The following is an 18,412-nucleotide window of genomic DNA, read 5'->3' on the forward strand; positions in this document are numbered from 1 at the left end:
TTTTTATTAGTTGTTTGATTTGGGTATAGTTATAGTTTTTATTAGTTGTTCATTGTTGTAATTTGGGTATAGTTATAATTTTTATTAAGTTATAGTCATAATTTTTATTAGTTGTTGTTGTAATTTTTATTTAGTTGTTGTAATTTAGGTATAGGTATAGTTTTTGTTTAGTTATAGTTATCATTTTTATTAGTTGTTGTAATTTATTAGTTGTTTTTGTAATTTTTATTTAGTTGTTGTAATTTAGGTATATAGTTATAGTTTTTAGTTGTTATAAGTATAGTTGTAATTTAGGTATATAGTTATAATTTAGGTTATAGGTATAGTTTGTATTGAGTTGTTATAGGTATATTTTTAATTTTATTAGTTATTTTTATGATTTAGTTTTCATAGTTACGATGCCACCCAACCTGCGTCGTCGACTTAGACTGGGATCTGGCCACCTTTTGGATGGGAGGACCAACGATGTCCGGGACTGGGCTCCGCCGGGCTGGCAGTTGGAGGTGTTACCTTCCGGGATGCGTAGCTTGGTGAGGAATCAGGATCCCGTTGTCGACCCGGATCTTCTTTAGTGGCGGTCTCGTGGGCCACGAGCGGTATAGAGGGAGCCGGCCCCCGAGGAGGTGGTACGTCGCCGTATCAGAGAGGAAGACGAGCATGTCCGTCGTTACATGTATGTGTTGGACAGGATGTATTCTAACACCTGGGCGTTTCTTCAGGGATCTCACGTGAGCTATGATCCTGTGAGTGTTCGTTATCTTTGGTTGTCCACCGCCCGCGACTCAACACCCGGTCGACGTTGCGAGGTTCATGCATGGGCGCCTTGTGATGTATAGGGTTAAATAAAAATGGACCCGAGCTATATATGTAACTCCAATATATGTATTGAGCATTATCATTAATTAATAGCTATATATGTAACTCCGATCTATGTTTTGAGCATTATTCTTAATTACTGCTTCGCTGTGTTTATAGCATTACAATAACTTGTATGTCTTTGTAGAAACTATGGAACACGGTAGAGACCTAGAAAAGGAAAACATGCTCGAGGACATTATCCGCGATGGAGATGATGAAGATGTCACCTTGCTGTATCTGAACCCATCCGGTGAGGGAGATGAGCAAAACCGAGGATATGGCTCTGGTGAGGGAGATGAGCAAGACCAAAGAGATGGCTCCGGTGAGGGAGAAGGTGACAACTCCAATGAGGGATAAGCCAACGGTGAGGTGTATATATATTCGTTAATTAAGCCTCCAGATTTGTGCATATACATATATTAACGTTGTTTCTTCTTTTAGACCTCCCGATCGAGCAAATCTTCTGCAAGTAAACGAGGCGCAGCCAAAAGGTTGGAAGGTCATGAAAGGTACATGATCGAAGAAATCGGTGAAGATGGCGAACCGATTGCTCCCGCGTCTCACACAAAAAAAAAGTAAGTTAATACGGAGTTCTTTTTAGGGACAACATGTCGATCACCATTCAAGAATGGAAGAAGACAAAGACGGAAGGAGGTAGTTATGTCGACAAGAGATCCGAAAAGTCAAGAAGTGGGCTCTTTCAAAAATGGCAACACAGTTCAACAACTGGAAGAAAAGATTGGACAAGGATTTTGTCGAGAAAGAAAAGACTATGGTGTTCACTGGACCCTTTGAGAAGATAAGAGACCAGTGGGACGAATTTGTGACGTATAAGACATCGGAGAAAGCAAAGAAAAGGTCAGCAACCAATAAGAAAAATGCTGCTAATAAGAAGTATTACCATATTTTGGGGCAAGGAGGCTAAGGCTGGCAAGCCTAAGTGGAATAAAATGGAGGATGAGCTAATTGCTAAAGGGGTCATTCTAGAGATATAAATGGAACGAACGTGCAAGGGATTGGTTTTACGCGCGTGGGGGCACGTTGGGCTCAGAAGGGAGTTGTGTATATACACTAAGATATAAGGAAAACCCACTTCACATCAATGCCTTTACAAGAGCAGCAAATGATGTTCAAGAGGGGAGGTTCCATCCCGGCAGAGAGAAGGACGAGCTCACACGCGCCCTTGGGAATCCTGAACACCCAGGACGAACACGAACCACACTAGGCTCTAAACCATGGAAAATCGGGTTTCCTACCGAAAAGAAGAAATATCCCGATAGAAGCCGTCAGAGGAAAACAAGAAATGGATGTAGACCGCGTTGCTAAGATAGAAGAAAAACTAAAGCAGCATCGGGATTTATTCACCTAGTATGGCCAGCACTTTACCGGCCCATCTCAAGCTCAGCCGCATATAGAAGATGCATTTGATGCTACCCGGCCAGGATCTCAGCGGAAAAGTAGCGTGGCTTCCACTGAGCTGTCGGGTGATGACGAGAAACCGGCGATGGCTCCTCGCTACCCTGTGGATCATATCATGGAGTCGACACCTTGTGAGCTACATGTCAAAGTGGTGAACATAACGATGAAGGTGGCGGTCGGCTATGCCTTACCCATTGGACCTAATAAAAGATACCATTGCGGACCGGTTCCACGTGGCTACACTGTTGCCGGGGTGGATCAAGTTACGGGCGGGTTTGAGCAGCTGAAGCTTTACTACCCTGTCGGTGAAGGGGATTTGCTGGAGCTGGGAGAAGCCAAAAACACCACAGTTCTATGGCATTGTGGTTCCAAATTGGACACCAAGGTCTCCACCGCGTCACCCTTCTCCATCGTGTCATCCGTCTCTAGTGCGTCAGCCGTCTCCGCCGTGTCAGCCTTCTCCGCCGTTGCGTCAGCATTCTCCGGCGCCTCCACCCACTAAGGCGCCAAAAGCGGAATCATACCATCACCGCTCCGGCGATGAGTCGTAACCGATCACCCAAACATCGATGGCAGCCCCTCCCAAGAGTACCTAAGGTTCCTCCCAAGAGAGCTTACGACTATACAGAAGAGGAAAATGCGGTGATCGCAAAGTAACACATGGAAAAACACTTTGCAAAGAAAAAGCCCGAGCCCGAGTAGCCTCTAGATAAGGAAAAAGTGATGAAAATGATGACGAACCTTTATCAACCTGAGCCAAGGCTTGAATCAAACTATGACCACTCTATTCGCAAGTCAACTGAGGCAGCAAAGTTGCGGTCGAAAAGTAGTAGGGCAAGTGGGAAATCAGTTCCCCAGCTCGGAGACAGAAAAACTCGTGCCCCCGCTTCAAGTGTATCCTGATATCATGCAGCGTTCTGACCCGCTGATGGTAGCGACGGAAATTTCACCTCCCCCCAACCACCACCGCCGCCGGCGATCTACGCGCCTTCACCATTCTCTACGCCATCGTCGCCCGATCTCGGTGGCATGAGTCTCGAATCGATCCCGCCGGCCATCGGAGCTAGCTCGCAGCCCCAACCACCCTCTCATGTGGCAGCCGGAGCTCCCGCCAGCACCGCCGATGTCGTGAACCTGGTCGCGTCCATGAGCGTCCTCAAGCGGCAGCGCGCGGGAACGCACGTGGTATCGCAAGCAGGTGCTGTGGCCACCGCTGTTGTCCCGGCGGTCCCCGGCCGGGCCAAAGGGGCCTCCATAGCCAAGCCGACGACGGCGCCGAAGACATCCCGCGTCGAAGAGTACGAAGTCGAAGACCACGACAAGCCATGGCTGCCCGGACCCGCTCCCAGCCCCGTCGCCTCCGACAGGTGCCAACGCGAACGATGCCCACCACGTGCTTGACGACGGGTCAACAAGGTAAAAAGAAAATCCCAAGTCCAATTCGGTTTAATTTGTGAGCAGAAATTGTGCCCGATTATTGGTAGGAATGGCAACGCCTCGTTCATGGAGATTTTTTATGTGGTTGACATTGTCGTTCCTCCACTCGCTCCGTTAGACGTTGGGGTGGACGGAGATGGGGAGGAAGATGACGGTGAAGACGATGAAGGGGAAGAAGGGGACGAAGGGGATGAAGATGAAGGCGAGGAAGAAGGTGTGGTCGAGGTAGAGGCCAATGGAAAGAAGAAAAGAAGGGCCAACAACTACAAAGAAATAGAAGACGCAACGTTGTGCCAGCTTGGGTCGCCGTGGGGATTGGTGCATTCTCCTGCACTGATCAAACCGGGAAGCGGTACTGGCAACACATTGAGGACAAGTTCCATAAACTCATGCTTCGCGTTCGCCAACCTGTCGACGCATGTACTGATCCCTCCAAGGCGTTGGGACGCGATGAAACCAGCATGTAGCCGTTGGGCAGCGGCAATGGATCAAGTCAGGCGAATCCTCCTTGCGGCGCAACTGTCGGCGAATATGTGAGTGAATTTTCTCAATTTGTGTTTGGTTTGGTGACCACATCTAGACTATTTCATCTTTGTTTTGCAAATGTAGGACCGCATTGCCGATGCTAGGTATAGAGACATGGCCGGCAGTAAGGGCAAGAGCTTCACAATGAGATATTGCTTTGATGTGCTCCAATAACGTCCCAAGTGGCAATTGAGGGATGAAGAAACTACACCAAAGAAAGATGCAATGGTGCGGCTAGATGACACTAAGGATGAGAAAGAGGGCTGGAACAATGACAATCCCGAGGGAAACAAGAAGGGCAAAGAGAGGTTGAACCTTGAGGGGGAGGCACCATTGTTGAGGGACAATATCGATCAAATGATGAAGTCAAAGAAGGTAATAGCGGCAAAGACTTTGGAAGCAAACCTTGTCATTACCGAGAAGAAAAAATAGGTGAAGCTTGCAAAGGTTGAAGCCATCCGAGAGGAAACAAGGAACAAGACCAAGTTGGAGGATATGAAGATCAATGTGAAGAAAGCGAAAGCAATGAAGCAACTATTGGCCGAAGAGAGGGATGATGTCCACAAAGGACATGAATGAGCAACAAATAAAGTGGTGGAAGGAGGCCACGACGGAGATCATGGAGAGATGAAGACTAGCTCGTGAAGAGGCAAGTGGTGGTGCATCGGCTACGCATGGAGGTGGTGGCGATGGTCCTATATCCATTTGATGCAGGTGGTGAGAGGAGATGGTGAGGAGATGCAACAACTTTTTGCTATGAACTATGCACGGTTTGCTATAATTGTGTCGTGGCAATTTCAATTTGATGTAAAACTATAAACTATGCATCACTTGTTTGCATTTGGTAGTTTGATATGTTGATTCTGCGAAAAATCCTGCGTTTATGGCTTCGGAAGCTGATGTCGCAGAACAGAGCCCTGTTTTACAATTTTGGATTACAGGCTCTATTGCGCGCCATCTCTTTTTCGACCTATAAACACGAGTTCGGTGAACTGAACTCACGATTTTTAATTCGCGTGCTTACATGCTCTGTTAGAGATACTGTTACCAGCGCAGGAAACAAAAACACATCTCTACACTCTCACCGGTCTTATAGAACAAAACCTCCCAAACCAATCAGCGAGACGAGAAGAGAGAGTTCATCTGTCTGTCCACCCCAAAAAGAAAGATATATCAAAGAATCATCCCGTGTTCTGCATGCCGGCGGCGATTCCTTTCATGGTGAGGATGAGCGTGTCCTCTAGGCCCGGGTCGTACTCGCTACTGGGGTTGAGCTCCACCAGGCTCTCGGCCGTGTCTTCGAGCAGCTCCGTGGACAGCGGCGGCCGCGTTGCCGGCCTGAACTCGCCGTCCCTGATCCTCTTGAGCGTGTAGGCCTGGCACACGTTGAGCGCCGTGATGTACGAGTCCCGCAGCATGAGCCGCTGCCTCAGGAACGGGTCACTCTCTAGCAGGTCCTCGTGCCCGGCAACCTACACAGGCAAAGTTCGCGAGATGCACATCAATGGTGAGCTGACATGATTTCATCTGTGATGCAATCAGCTCTAGGCCACGCCAGTGATCTGCTTACCTTAAGAAGGAGGCTCTGTGTCTCGGCGTAGTTGGCTCGGAGCTGCTCGCCGAAGGGCAAGAGGTCTTCAGGCACGAGGAGCTTGTCGTAGAGGGCGGCGATGCCGGGGTCGCCCTTGGCGAAAACCATCTCGAGGAGGTCGATGGTGACGCGGAAGAACGGCCACTCTTCGTACATCTCCCTGAGCGTGGCGAGGCCGCTGGGCGTGTCCATGGCGTGCCGGAATGCGGCGCCGAAGCCCAGCCACACGGGGAGGTGGAACCGAGTCTGCGTCCACGCGAAGATCCACGGGATGGCGCGGAGCGACTCGATGCCGCCGCCCGCCTTCCGCTTCGACGGCCGGCTGCCGATGTTCATCCGCCCGTACTCTGTCTCCGGTGTCGCCGAGCGGAAGTACTCCACAAAGCGGGGTTCCTGGAACACGATCGACCGGTATTCCTCGGTGGCCACCGTGGCCATGTTGTCCAGCAACGCGCGCCACTCGGGCTTGGGCGACACTGGCGGGTTCATGCCGTGCTCTAGCGTCGCCGCCGTGAACCTCTGCAGCGTGCGGAAGCAGAGGTTCTCCTCGCCGAACGCCTTCTCGATCACCTCACCTTGGACGGTCACGCGGAGCGAGCCGTTGACGGTGTTGGGCGGCTGCGACAGGATGGCGAGGTGGCTCGGCCCGCCGCCGCGCCCCACGGTGCCGCCCCGGCCGTGGAAGATGGTCAGCTTCACGCCGTGCCGCTCCGCCACGTCCACGATCTCTTCCTGCGCCCTGTACAGCTGCCACGCCGCCGACAGACGCCCGGCGTCCTTGCCGGAGTCCGAGTACCCGATCATGATCTCCTGCTTGCCATTGATCCTCTCCTTGTACCAGTCCACGGAGAACAGGAGCTCCATGGTGGCGCGCGCCTGCTGGAGGTCGGCCAGCTTCTCGAAGAGTGGTACGACTCTCATGGGCTTCTTGACGCCGCACTCCCGTTGCAGAAGCTCGACGGCAAGAACGTCGGATGGCGCGGTGGCCATGGAGATGACGTAAGCCCCGAAGCTGTCTTCCGGGAGCTCAGCGATGACCCGGAACGTGCCGAGCAGGTCAGCGACCTCGTCGGACTGCGGCAGGTCCGGGCCGAAGAGCGGGCGGTTGCATTGGAGCTCTGAGACGAGCCACTCCTGGCGCTGCTCCTCAGGCCAGTCCCGGTACGAGCCGATGCCAAGGTGTGTGGTGATGGCGTCCACGGCGTCGGTGTGGCGCTCCGACTCCTGCCGGATGTCCAGCTTGACGAGGCAGAGGCCGAAGGTGGCCACCTGGCGCATGAAGTCCAGCAGACTGCCGTCGGCGATCAACTGGTCGCCGCAGTCGCACAGCGATCGGTAGCACAGCTCAAGAGGCTCCAAGAACTGCAACAAAATTTAAAAGTGGACACATATAGAGTTATAGACTCAATCAAATGTACTACAGTTCTACTATTTCATTCAGTTCTTCAGCTCAGATCCATTGCATTCGTAAAAATAGCTACCTCTTCGACACTTCTGTAGGTATGGTCCTCTGGGATGCTTGATTCTCCATGGGACAAGATCTCTCGAGCACGCTCGCAGGTGTTGTACAGCTTGTCCCTCACATCCCCGAGTATGATGCGGTACGGCTCCCGCGGAGAAATCTGCTTCCAAAACTCTGCAGCAAATGGAGAATATGAAATGTTGTGATTATTCAGACACAAGCTTAAGAGGAAGAATTTCTGAGCACAATGGAATGGATCATACCGATGTAGTACTTGGCGTACTTCCTGGAGGACAGCCGGTGCAGCTCGTCGGCGCGTTCCCGGAGCTCGTCATTGCAGCGCCACATAGAAAGCTTCAAACAAACAATCAAATACGCCGTCAGAAACTGAAACTGGTGCAGAACTGAGTCTATGTGCGAGTATCAGAGGAGGTTCAGCGTGGCACCTCAAACATGAGACTGCCCATCTTGGAGAAGTACATGTTGGCTGCCATCATCCTGGCGAGCAGGCAGACGTCCCTGGTGACCTCGGGGGTGACCCTGGGGTTCCCGTCGCGGTCGCCGCCCATCCACGAGGAGAACTGGATGAGGGGCACGTCGTAGGGGAGGCGCTCATCGATGCCGATGTTCTTGAGCGCGGTGTCGACGCGGCGGAGGAACTTGGGCACGCCGTTCCAGATGGTGTCGTGGAAGTAGCTCATCCCCAGCCGCATCTCGTCCTGCGGCGTCGGCGGAGTCCGCCGGATCTCGTCCGTCCTGAACGCCGCAAGGATCTGCATGGAAGAAGTTCAGACAAGTTTCGGCCAAGTTGATCATCCCTCCTACTAGTGACACACGACGCGATGACCGTTGAGATGATCAGACTGTTTGATGGTATCAGACGAACCTCTCTCTGCAGGGCCTCGTCGATCTCCTGCTTCTCGTTCTCGGACATGTCCTCAACGCAGAGCTGCGTGAGGTGTCTCCTGATACTGAAACAAGAGCATGGACATAACACGTCAGTGAAGTGAAGCACCAGTCACTTAGTGCAGTACTGTAGTGTTTGCGCAGTAACCATGTACTTATGTGTGGGGAGCTGCTAGCTAGTAACAGCAAAGTAAACACTTCCATTAATCTATGGCTAATCACCTGGCGTGCTTCTCGAGAAGCGACCTCCTGACGGACTGGGTGGGGTGCGCGGTGAAGACGAGGTCGGTGGTCTGTGTCCTGAGCGCGTCGAACACCTCCCGGGGCGTCTTGCCGAGCCCGTGCACGAGCCGCTGGATGGTCTCGTCGATGTCGGACTCGGTGGGCGCGGAGCCCTCGTCGGCGAAGCTGCCGCGGCGGCTGGCCTCCATCTTCTTCTGGCGCACCATCTGGACCTCCTCGGCGAGGTTGGCCAGGTTGAGCATGTGCGAGAAGGAGCTGGTGAGCGTGATGGCGTCGCCGACGTCGAGGCTGGTGAAGAGCGCCCCCAGCTGGGCCAGCCTCGCCGCCTGGTCGCCCCCGTCGCGCTGGTACTCACCGGACACCCTCAGGCACTCCTCAGCCTACACAACCATCATTCTTTGATTTCCTGATCACCTATCCGTGGCACATCGAAATGACTTGGCATACGGGGGAGCGTACGTACCACTCGCCTGAAGTTGCTGCCGTGCAGCTCCTGCAGGATGTCGAGGAAGCGGTCGACGAGGAGGGTCTCGTAGTTGAGCAGCCGGTCGTCGTCGTCGCCGGCCACTCTGTCGCGCGCGAGCCGGCGGAGCTCGGCGCCGACGGACTCGGCCACCGCCGCCGCGCGGACGCTCCTCGCCGCCGGCCGGCGGAGGACGGCGTACTGCGGCAGCGCGAGCCGCCGCCTCCCGCCGGGCTCGAGCTTTATCAAGAGCGTGAACCGCGGGGCGGAGTGCAGGGATATCATGGCGCCTACCTTTCCCGCTCGTCGTGTGCAGATTCTACGCGGCACACTATCGGCTAGCTGCTAGCAGGAACACGGCGGGAGTACGGCGGGACTGTGAGACGCGCGCGCCATTTTCTTCCCTGGGTTTTAAGGGTGGGGAAGAGAAAGAGGATTTGGGTGGCTGCTAACAGCATCTCCCCAGTCTCCACTGTGGCTAAACCCATTGCGCGCCATACGATCTTTTTGCCGGACGTTTCGCCGGTACCACGGGCCGTACCACTCCCGTAGCTGCTCACTTGTCTACGGCTCTGCCGCGTGTTGCTCATTTCGTCTCCTTCTCCGTGAGGATTATGTGAAGTCGGCCGCTGAAATCTCTTCTACGCCCAAATATGGCTCCTCGATTTTGTTTCTTCTGGGAACCGACTCTTAGATGGCTCAAGAGCTGAAGAGTGGTTCCTGGTGGGAATGTTGTGGACTGGACCAACAGAGACATGGGGGAAGCTGCTGAAATCTTCCTCCGTGACAGTGTGCACAATTGACAGCAACAATGTGATAAAAGCTAGAAGCAACCAAACGGGGTCGGAAGGCAATGTGCATCAGAATTTCACTAAAAATGGCATCTCAGTATCAAGAATTTAGAATATTCTACAGGCAGTATGACACTGCTGCTTCAGATTACTTTTTTGTAAAATCAGGTCGAAACGACCATCTCCAGTTTGCCACAGGCCGCACTGAACTGAGGACCAGAAAATATCCATTACCATCTCTCAAGTCCCAGCCCCAAAAAAGGTACACCCCGGACCTTCTTTGCATATTCACTAACATTTTGAGACATGAAATGACATTTAACAGGGATGTGTATTCAGTCGCACACCCCTTCTTACAACAAACAGAATTTTGCTACAATAAAGTATCAACTTGATCTGAAAATGAAATCAACACCCAGCATAAGATATAAAAGATGGTACTGGCTCTTACATGGAGTATTCACTAAGGAAAGCAGGAATGACTGCTTGCAGAAGACACAGGCACAAGATGAAGAAAATCAATAGCATATCCTGGTTTACATTCTGCTACTCAAATACAAAGTATGAAGAGAGTTAACATGGTAATGCAAATGAGACTTCTTGCTCAAGAATAACTGCCTTTGCCAACCCTCATCTTATTAACATTGCAAACAGACAATTTTTAGTACAATGCTAGAAAAGATAGCTTAACATACTTATTTTTATCAGTTGATCTCACTACCATTAATAAATAATAAGATAAAATTTACATGATGTGAATATGATTTAACATTTCCACAATCACAGGAACCTAAGATACACTACCACAAACTAAAAAAGGTTAAAAAAACAGACCTGCAAAATATAATTACAATGAAGAAAAGGTGTTATTCACATTTTCGCTCTTCATCTTGTACTACTTGCATATACAGGAAACGTTTGTCATATGCATTCCCACTAGAGTGCTCATACATCACTCCAGCTATCATCATCACCTCCGTCGCTGGCCACAGCCTGATGACATGCAAGTAATCAGGGGGGCACAAATAATAGCCCAAAATCTAACATGATGAAAAATTAAGATGATACATACCTGTCGGATTGCATTTGCTTTCTCCAAAATTGCTACAACGTTGGAATTGGCGGTGGACTGGGATGAGGTGCTTGTCTTAGATTCATTTATTCGTCTTAAGTTGAATGTCTGCATTTGTACAAACATTTTTACGAACTAGTGAGGTACTTTCGTGGCGCCGTCTCGAGTGCAGAGAATCAACAAATCCCGAAGCAAGGGCCTAAAGGGCTGTGGTATGCAAATACATCAGTTCATCTATTTGACATACCTTGCTCCTGATTTGCTGAAGCAACTCCTCCCTTTCGTCCAAACTGTTAACATCACTGACTAATGCTTTTGATTTTTGATGCCCATTCAGCTTCTGCAGATCTGGCTGCAATAGTTGTTAGGTAAAGTGGGAGAAACATCAGTATCGCCACCCACAATCAAATGCTACAAACTAGGAAAAGATCTTTCAAGTTCAAGAATCAACCAATCTTTACTAGAAATATTACTTGTTAGTTGGCAAAAGGAAAGGCTAGAAACATGTTAGATATACTGAGGCTACAAACATTTTTGCTATGCCAATCACACATATGAGCACTTTTAACATATTTAGCCAACTCGTCAGCTGTATTAAAAAAAATATCAAATGATTTATCCAAAGACCTATTTTAAATTTCCACGCTGGGGAAGAGGAAAAGTGAGTTCTCCACTGTCCATTCTTGTCCTTTGAACTAATTTTTGCCATATTGGTAGAAGTAGCAAGACTAAGATCATAATAAGAACTCAGCATTTTCTAAATAAGAAAAAAAAAAACATTCATACTTTATCCCTGATTTGTTGAAGCAAGCTTGATTTGATCTCGAAGATATTAGAAAGATGACTAATTTCTTTTACCACATCGATTTTCTGATTGATCTGCATGCACGGAGTTCATATAATTTCATCAGCAATAGATAAAAGAACTGATACCAAGATATTCAAACAACGGTGAGTCTTACCACTTCCTTATCATTTCCTTGTGGATCTGGTGCTGCATCAGGCGGAAGATGTTCTTCCTGCACAGGAGTGTGTACAGGCAGTAGACTCGAGGCATTCTTAAGCATGTTTTTAGCTGTAAAGTCTCTTTCTTCTTCTAGAGAAGTTGTTTGTCTCATCGTCCTCCACTGCATTGGGGGAAGAGGAGGTGGCGGCGGCATCTGATCTTGATCTGGTGATAAATTGACTGGATTATCTGGAATGAGAGTATCTCCATGTTGATGATTGTTTGTGGATATCAAAGTGTCAAAGTTAGGAAGTTCTCCAGTCGGATGGGATTCTAAAGTGCCGAGACCATTATGATCTCCAATATCTGAAACTGAATTAGTGGACTTCTCACCAGATAAGTTCATTTGCTCAAATCCATTTTGATGATTGTTTGTGGACATCAAAGTGTCAAAGTTAGGAAGTTCTCCAGCAGGATGGGACTCTAAAGTGCCAAGTCCATTATGATCCCCAGTATCTGAAAATGAAATAGCGGACTTCTCACCAGATAAGTTCATTTGCTCAAATCCCATGTAGCTAGAGATGGGTGCTGTGGAGGATCCTATCTGATTTGAATCATTACGCAGCTCATGATCCTCCAATCCAATTTCATCTTCTTGATCCCACAACTCGGAGTTTGAATATAACCGTGGACTGAGATCATCATATGAAGAATAACTATAAGATCTACCAAAGGTATCATCTTCTGATTCGGAACCACTACCAGGCTGTGGAACAGAACACTCTGGAAGTAACTGAAATGTCGGTAAGATCATATCATCAGCAGTATCATGAAGATTGCTATCAGAGAAATCTAGGTTCAATTTTGACATTTCAAATGCACTCATGGGGTGAAAAGATATTTTCATATGCTCAAGTGGCGGAGATGATTTCTCAGAGTAATGGCAACTAGAGAATGTTGACGATTTGGAGAGTCCATCCATGCCATTTTCTGTTTTCTTGTCAAGTTGAGATGCCTCGAATACTGTTTCCTTTGGTGCGAGAGTGGAATTTACAGTAGCTTCATAGCTTCCATTTGCATCAGTGTTCACTTTCCCAGATGACATAGGAAGATCACTATATTTGGGAGTTCTCCTCTGAAGTGTATTAGCAAGGAATCTCTGTGCAATGCTTGAAAAGCTTGATGCGGACACCACATGCAAATTATTCCTTCCAGCCATGTCAGTGGCAGAGTATGTTTCAGAACCATTTTCAGCAATATCTTCAGATTCTAGAAGCTCGCTTATTGAAGTTTGCTTGCCATTCATATTATTGTGCACACTCTGCTCAAAATATGCAGAACACTCTGAGGGCCGATTTGTTTGACTAAAAACTGTATCAGGTGTTCTTATGGCTGATTGAATAGTCGTTGAGTTGTTTTGGTTAGCGGTGACCTCCCTTGGACCATCTTGGCCACCAAATACTGGAGGTTTGGATGGTTCAAGTCCAAAGAGCCCAGCATTTGTCCAAAGCTTGATGGAAGGTACTTCAACAGAACTGGTAGGAGCATTTGTTGGAAGCTGCTGGGTTGCACACCCATTCTCTGATGACTCGTTCAGAGGCATGGTCTGTGAATTAGACACTTTAGCCATGCCAAAACCACCAAATTCCTCATGATTCTCCCCCATATAATCCTGAGGACTTCTTTCTGAAATAACAAACGAGTTACCAGCACTATCACCAGGTGAGATTTTAGCAGCAGATGCATCACAAGTCGGAGTGAAGGAAATGGTAGGTTGGGGTACAAGACAACTAGTGCCTTCAACACAACTATCTTCCAATTCATCTTCTGCATTACTCTCAAGGATTTTATTGACAACAGATGCTTTATTGGGAGGAGTAACTGCATAGGTTGACAGTCCTGGTTTTGACATCTCAGGAGAATCTCTGGGGGCAACTTCTGCCTTACTCTCCGGAAATTCCTTTGCATCAGGGGATCTTTGATTGGGTAGTGTAGCTGTACATGCTCGAGGAGCCGGTTCTGAAATCTCAGGAGGATGAGGACCTCCAACAGCATCCTCTGCATTATTCTCGGCGATAGTGGCAACAGATGACCATTCATTAGGATGTATATCTGTATAACCTGACAATGCATGCTGTGAAATACCCGGATCATCTGCACTTGACAAACTGGGAAACTCAGCAGTTCTTTCAAGCATATGGGACATTCTGGAATCTCTACATGTATTAGGAAATTCAGCAGGAGAAGAAATAGGAAGTTGTGAAACAATATTATCGACTGACTCCATTTGAGGTGCATGAGCATTGGAAGATTGTACTGGCTTCCCTCGTTTTTTAGTTGCATATTCAACTTCAGTCTCTGTCTCAGATTCAAGTGTATTAAGTGCATCCATGTAGTTGTCTGTTTCACTGGGGACTTCATCATGGTGGTTCAAGCCTGATGACAGTAATAACAGTTTTGCCTTCTGAAGTAAGGCCCCTTGCTGCTCCAAAGTTTCCATCTCCCTATGATCAACTTCTCGCCGCACAGGCTTAATATGTTCAGTTTCAGGATTTTCAGCCCTATCCATCACAACATCATCACAATAGACAGAACTTGTAGTCATGACAATTGCAGTCTTTTCATGCCATTCAACAGAAGGTGACCTAGCAACCATCTCATCTGACAGGGAATCTTGCTTCGGATCATCACCCAGATCATCTGCCCTGGTCCCGTTAAGCAGGATGGAGGAAGATGCATCACTAAGCTTGTGCAGATGAATATTTGACAGCTTGTCACGGCCATTGTTTGACAGCTTCTCATGATCATTATCATGAGAAACTATAGAAGGCTTTGTTTCTGAAGCTTGTTCAGCAAAACTCAGTCGTGCCTTAGAACTAAACGAAGAAGATCTGCTTATATTGTCAGGGTTGGATCTTGCATCAGATGTAGATCTATGCTCTGAAAAGCTCCTGCCATCAGTGCTGGGAGATGCACACTGCCTGCTGGCAATAAGAATAGTAAGAATGCAATTCTAGATATATTTTCTAACACACAAGCATAACAAAGTAATGGAGGAGGAAAATAATACTGCAATTTATGTATCTTTGAGTTTGGGATTTGTGTGTAAAACCTGCTGGTAAATTGAACAGAAGTGAGTGCTCGCTGCAATTCACCGTTCCTATGCCTAGATGTGGCTTGCCCAGGATATGGTTCTTTCAGGTGTGATCCTTTTCTCTGTCCAAATTCAACCGAGTCTTTCAGCATAGAGTTACCAACAAAAAAGAATTACATCTGCCAAAACTAACACCAACTAGCCAAAATTGTTCCATAACAGAAGCGACGAAGCATGGCAGGTCAGCAATGCATTTAGCAATTCATAAAGATTTTCCAATAGTCTTAACTTCTATGGAACTAAAATGACCACATGAAAGGCGTCCCACAAAATATTTTAAACAAGTGTATATCTAATTCTTCTTGACATTTTACTGGAACCGGGAGCTCTTGCTTCTACCAGAAAATTTATCATAACGATACAACTTGGTGACACTGTAGTCACTTTTCGTAATGTCTCTTCAAAGAAAGCTACTTCCTCCGATCCGGAAAAAGCGTCGGATCGTTACTGTAATTACGTTTTGCAGTTAAAACCCTTTATAACTCGGCATTTATGGCTTGTCCTGGGACGGAGTGTGCCCGAGCGTTTTGGCTGATGCGTGACAATTAATGTGGCCGGACGTTACTAATGCCAAGGAGTGCGGGTTGAGAAACATATAACTGCAGGGTTCTTTTAGCAAAACGATCTGTCCGACATTTTTTACGGACTGGAGGGAGTAATATATATAGCTCACAGTAATAATATTCAAACTTCTAACTGAACTTGACGTGGATTAAATAGCAGTAGTCTGTAATAATTTATTTTAGATTAGTACATAATAGTTATTATGTTGACATTTTGCTTATAGAGTAGACTGGAGCAGCAACACCACAGGTAGATAGGTTTTATGTCAATTGTGCCTGTGTTTAGACTAATATAGCTGAGCAGAAAATAAGTAATAAAACCTTGATTTTCTGAGATCTGCTTTCTTTTTGGAGATTTGCAGTCTTGTCTGCTCTCATCACATCCCATGATTTCTTGAAGTACGATGGATCAGAATATCTTCTCAAGCAAGCCCCAGCACCAGAATTATCAAATCTGAAAATAAATCATGTTAGATACCGAAAGGTGCTTGCATAAGGAAAAACAATCATCCTTACTTGTCGAGAAGGTAAAGTCGTGGTGGGTCTCGACATTCTTCATAGGAATCCATCATAAAACGAGGCAGATCACTGGATAGCAGGTGATTTTTCTCATTTTGAAGTTGAGTGTGCCAGTCAGAGCCTGCATTTAGCTAGCGAAATAAGTAAACGTGCACGATGACCCTAGACCAAATTGTTGGTTATGGTTAAGAGACATCTGATATGATAATGAAATAGAAATGGATCGTTTTGTACCATGTGAATTTAGTAGTGGTAAAGCAAAAGCTAGGTTCATCATTCATTACCACCAACCAGGGCTGCTCTGACATTATGGACAGATCAACTTATTACCCAAAAAGGTTTGTACTAATTTAGTGACACCAACCTCAACTAGTTGGGATTTATTTCTGTAAGTTTTGACTTGATATCAGGTTGCCATTGGTAATATTCATATTAGTCTGATGTTCATCCACACCAGCAAACTTCAATTAGTATCAATCCATTGTGATGAATTAGTGGTGGACAAATTAGTGTCAACTAAATGGGCAGAATGACAATTGACGACTAAAAATGTGTACATGAACTCTTAGCTTGTTTTTTTCTACTAATGATGCAATTATGAAGTAACTACCTGCTACATAAGCAAAATGTATATGGCTCTTCTGATTCTTCACAGCTTTTTCAAGAGATGGAAGCGCTGCTTCAATGTTCTGTACTCGAGTCAGCACCTTACGCCCCCGAGCAGATGTGGTTATAACTTGCTCATGTAGGTCATGGAAAACATCCGCCGCAAATCTGGAATTACCAAAGTATGTATCAGGCACAGTGAACTAAATGTTAACAATTTAAGTCAAGAAGACCATTATGGGACTTGTAACATTCATGAAGTCAAGTGAAAAGCTAGCAAATCAATTCTACCTCCTATTGTCACAAAACAATAGAGCAGTGAAAAACGACAAAATCATTAATAACCAAAACGAAATTTCCTAAGAATGGTGGCAGTTTTCAACCATCGAACAGTGGAAGCTGTTAGCAGCCATAAGAAACAGTTGCACCAGAATTAGCAAAGACTCGAAAATGCAGACAAAAACCACCTAAACCATAGGTGATTTGGAAACACACAACTTGGCACTAGCCGGTCTAATCCTGGCGCTAACTCTGAAAAATAAGCGCAAATGCAGCTGGGGCCTAAAACGACATCTCCTATTCCTGCTTAGCACGCTTTGAGAACAGACAACTTGGCACTCAAGCTGATTCAACCCTGCCGCTAACTCCGAAAATGAGCAGAAATGCAGCTGATGCCTAAAACGAGATATCCTATTCATGGCAGTCACAGCCTCCGCACTCTTTGGATGACCGGCACACCGAAAGCTTGTCAAAATTCGTAGAACCCGGCACTCGATCTGGAGTAATCGAACGCAACCGCCTCAGCGCCAGATCCCGGTGCCTTCCAATCACCCCCAATCTCAAACAGAAGTTCAACTTAACGAACCACCCAGACCGCAGCTGCTGCCCCCCAAAATCAGCGCACACAAGGAGCGCCCCAGATCCCAGCAACCGGAACCAGCACAAGCACTTGCCGAATCGAGAGACGCACAACACAAATAACTGAACCGAAATCGGGCCGCGAGGCAGCAGCGGAGCGGAGGGGCTTACTCAGCGAGATCTCCGAGCTGGCGCAGGATCCCGACGAGGCCGGCGACGGCGACGCCCTCGAGCAGCGCCTTGGGGTCCGCCTCCCCGCCGCCGCTAACGCCGACGACGCCTCTCTTCCCAGCTCCCGCGGCGTTGGCGGCGGCGCCGTAGAGGGCGGGGTCGCCGAGGCCGACCTCATTCCGCAGCTCGAACCTGACGAGCGGCATCCTCAGCGGCGAGGCGCGGTCATGGGCACGCCGCCGCCCCGCTGTAAATGCGACGCCGCAACGGCAACGGCTACTTTCGCAGTGGGAGCAGGTGGCGCCGCCTTTGGGTTGGGTTGCCGCCTCCGCACGGAAGATGGCGCGCGCGGCCGAGGTGGCTGACGGGGAGGAGTGGAGGCGACGTTGGCTGGCGGGGATGGGAGGAGCGTCGGTCTCCGACAAGGTGCGGGGCGAAAGGGACGGTGGTGGGAAAGAGCAGCGCAGCGCAGCTCGGCACGAGGGGTGCGGGGTGGGCAAGTGGCTTGCCGTCGGGTAGGCGCGGCCGTGGTGTGCGATTATGTTGTGTGATGCTGGGTCGGGGTCGGGGTTGGGTGCTACTTCTGGCCGTGCTTCTTGGTTTTCACCTCCTTTTCGTTTCTGTGGCCGGGGGTTGGGACATGCCTTCTGTGCTTGCGGCGCGGTCACGACAACTGTGATCTCATGCTTGCTGCTCGGTGTAAAAAATGTGAAAGTGTCCCTAGCTCGGCCTTCTTGCTAACACAAGGACGACTCTAGGAGCCGACTTTTTTTTTTGGTACCCTCCATTTCGATTAAACTTTTAGTTTCATCCCTACTCAAATTTCTC

At 48.2% G+C, this 18,412-nt stretch overlaps 2 protein-coding genes across 3 annotated transcripts; both read right to left on the reverse strand.

Moving 5' to 3' along the window:
* Positions 1-5,313: 5,313 nt before the first annotated feature.
* Positions 5,314-9,191, reverse strand: LOC124658931 (phosphoenolpyruvate carboxylase 1-like). The gene is made up of 8 exons (XM_047196916.1): positions 8,905-9,191; positions 8,421-8,821; positions 8,179-8,263; positions 7,739-8,065; positions 7,556-7,646; positions 7,312-7,466; positions 5,810-7,192; positions 5,314-5,711 (listed from the first exon to the last, which is right to left on the reverse strand). Exons 1-8 carry the CDS (start codon positions 9,187-9,189, stop codon positions 5,421-5,423), a joined length of 3,018 nt encoding a protein of 1,005 aa, XP_047052872.1. The 5' UTR covers positions 9,190-9,191; the 3' UTR covers positions 5,314-5,420.
* A 1,126-nt stretch (positions 9,192-10,317) lies between these two features.
* LOC124658930 (SCAR-like protein 2) lies at positions 10,318-17,790 on the reverse strand. Of its 2 annotated transcripts, none has more exons than XM_047196915.1 (10): positions 17,585-17,790; positions 16,560-16,723; positions 15,947-16,070; positions 15,752-15,884; positions 14,826-14,929; positions 11,730-14,694; positions 11,554-11,646; positions 11,015-11,119; positions 10,768-10,875; positions 10,318-10,688 (listed from the first exon to the last, which is right to left on the reverse strand). In XM_047196915.1, the coding sequence occupies exons 1-10, from the start codon at positions 17,788-17,790 to the stop codon at positions 10,641-10,643; spliced, it is 4,050 nt and encodes a 1,349-aa protein (XP_047052871.1). In that variant the 3' UTR covers positions 10,318-10,640. The 2 variants fall into 2 exon arrangements, with proteins under 2 accessions (XP_047052871.1, XP_047052869.1); XM_047196913.1 differs by having other exon boundaries at positions 11,730-14,697.
* Between the last annotated feature and the right edge of the window lie 622 nt (positions 17,791-18,412).

The sequence above is a fragment of the Lolium rigidum genome, chromosome 6 (assembly GCF_022539505.1).
Source record: "Lolium rigidum isolate FL_2022 chromosome 6, APGP_CSIRO_Lrig_0.1, whole genome shotgun sequence".
NCBI lineage: Eukaryota > Viridiplantae > Streptophyta > Magnoliopsida > Poales > Poaceae > Lolium > Lolium rigidum.